We start from the raw sequence: 962 nt of genomic DNA on the forward strand, positions 1-962 counted from the left end.
TATTTAATTTTTTTGTGTGAAAGAGGTGCAGACCTTTTTCGGCTTTATCTTCTTTGTGGAAAAAACTTTTGCCCTTAGAATCTTACTATTTGACTAAATTAGCATTTATTAAATTAGCAATTTTTTATAAATAAATCAGTCATGTAAATTACATATGTACCATGCTGATTGTACCGGTAAGTGTTTTGGAGTGTAGATTATCCGTTGCACAAGACATTTTATAGGTTTTGGGTGCAAGTTAGGATGAAACTATACTTTTTTTGATATTGCTTGTTTGAAAGAAATGTAAAGAGATTTAAAAAAAAATATATATATATATTATGGATGCAGATGATATATTATTTCAACTGCTCTTTCTTTAAGGAATGTGTTCAGTCAAGTTTTAAAACTGACACAGTAGAACACGTTTGTTGTTGTAGGACTATATGTTGCATTTAGTGTTATGCCTGTTTCTTTTTAACAATACTCACATATATTCTATGTTTATTATCTGATGTGACTTCATATCCAGACTCTGTCGCAAGCCATAGTCAAAGTGGTTATCCCAACAGAAAGGTACATGTTTTTCTTTTTTTCCAAATTCTTATGAAATGTAGAGAACTTATCCCATCTCTGTAGTTTGAAAGATTGGCCATATCCATGCTACCAGAGACTGGTTTGAGTGAGCAATAGTTGAGGCCTTGCATGAAAATAAGGAGCAGCTACTAACAATACAAGGCACACACATGCATTGCATTTCCCTATAAAGGGTTTGCATCATACTGCTCGGATAGAAAAGCTCATATCAGTAGAGAGAGTTCTGTGGATTTTATCGTTTCTGTTGATATACACCACCTTTCAAAAGTTTTTTTTTTTAAAGATATTAATACATTTATTCAGCAAGGGTTCATTATATTGATCAAAAATGGCAGTAAAGGCAAGTTGCAAAGATTTCCATTTTCTTTACTTTTTTTTTTTTTTTT

The 962-nt window shown here is 31.5% G+C and overlaps 1 protein-coding gene across 4 annotated transcripts in view; it reads left to right on the forward strand.

Annotated features, from left to right (window-relative positions):
- LOC107602536 (U2 snRNP-associated SURP motif-containing protein-like) overlaps nt 1-962 on the forward strand; it is a 13141-nt gene that overhangs the window by 6817 nt on the left and 5362 nt on the right. Inside the window, exon 11 of one of the 4 annotated variants that reach the window (XM_016295062.1) lies at nt 512-555. The exons of the other annotated variants lie outside the window; for them this stretch is intronic. Within the exon in view, the coding sequence (XP_016150548.1) occupies nt 512-555 (44 nt within the window). The remainder of the gene's footprint in view (nt 1-511; nt 556-962) is intronic. 4 annotated transcript variants of the gene reach the window in all.

Source organism: Sinocyclocheilus grahami, unplaced genomic scaffold (assembly GCF_001515645.1).
Source record: "Sinocyclocheilus grahami isolate Dianchi unplaced genomic scaffold, SAMN03320097.WGS_v1.1 scaffold329.1, whole genome shotgun sequence".
Classification (NCBI taxonomy): Eukaryota; Metazoa; Chordata; class Actinopteri; order Cypriniformes; family Cyprinidae; genus Sinocyclocheilus; species Sinocyclocheilus grahami.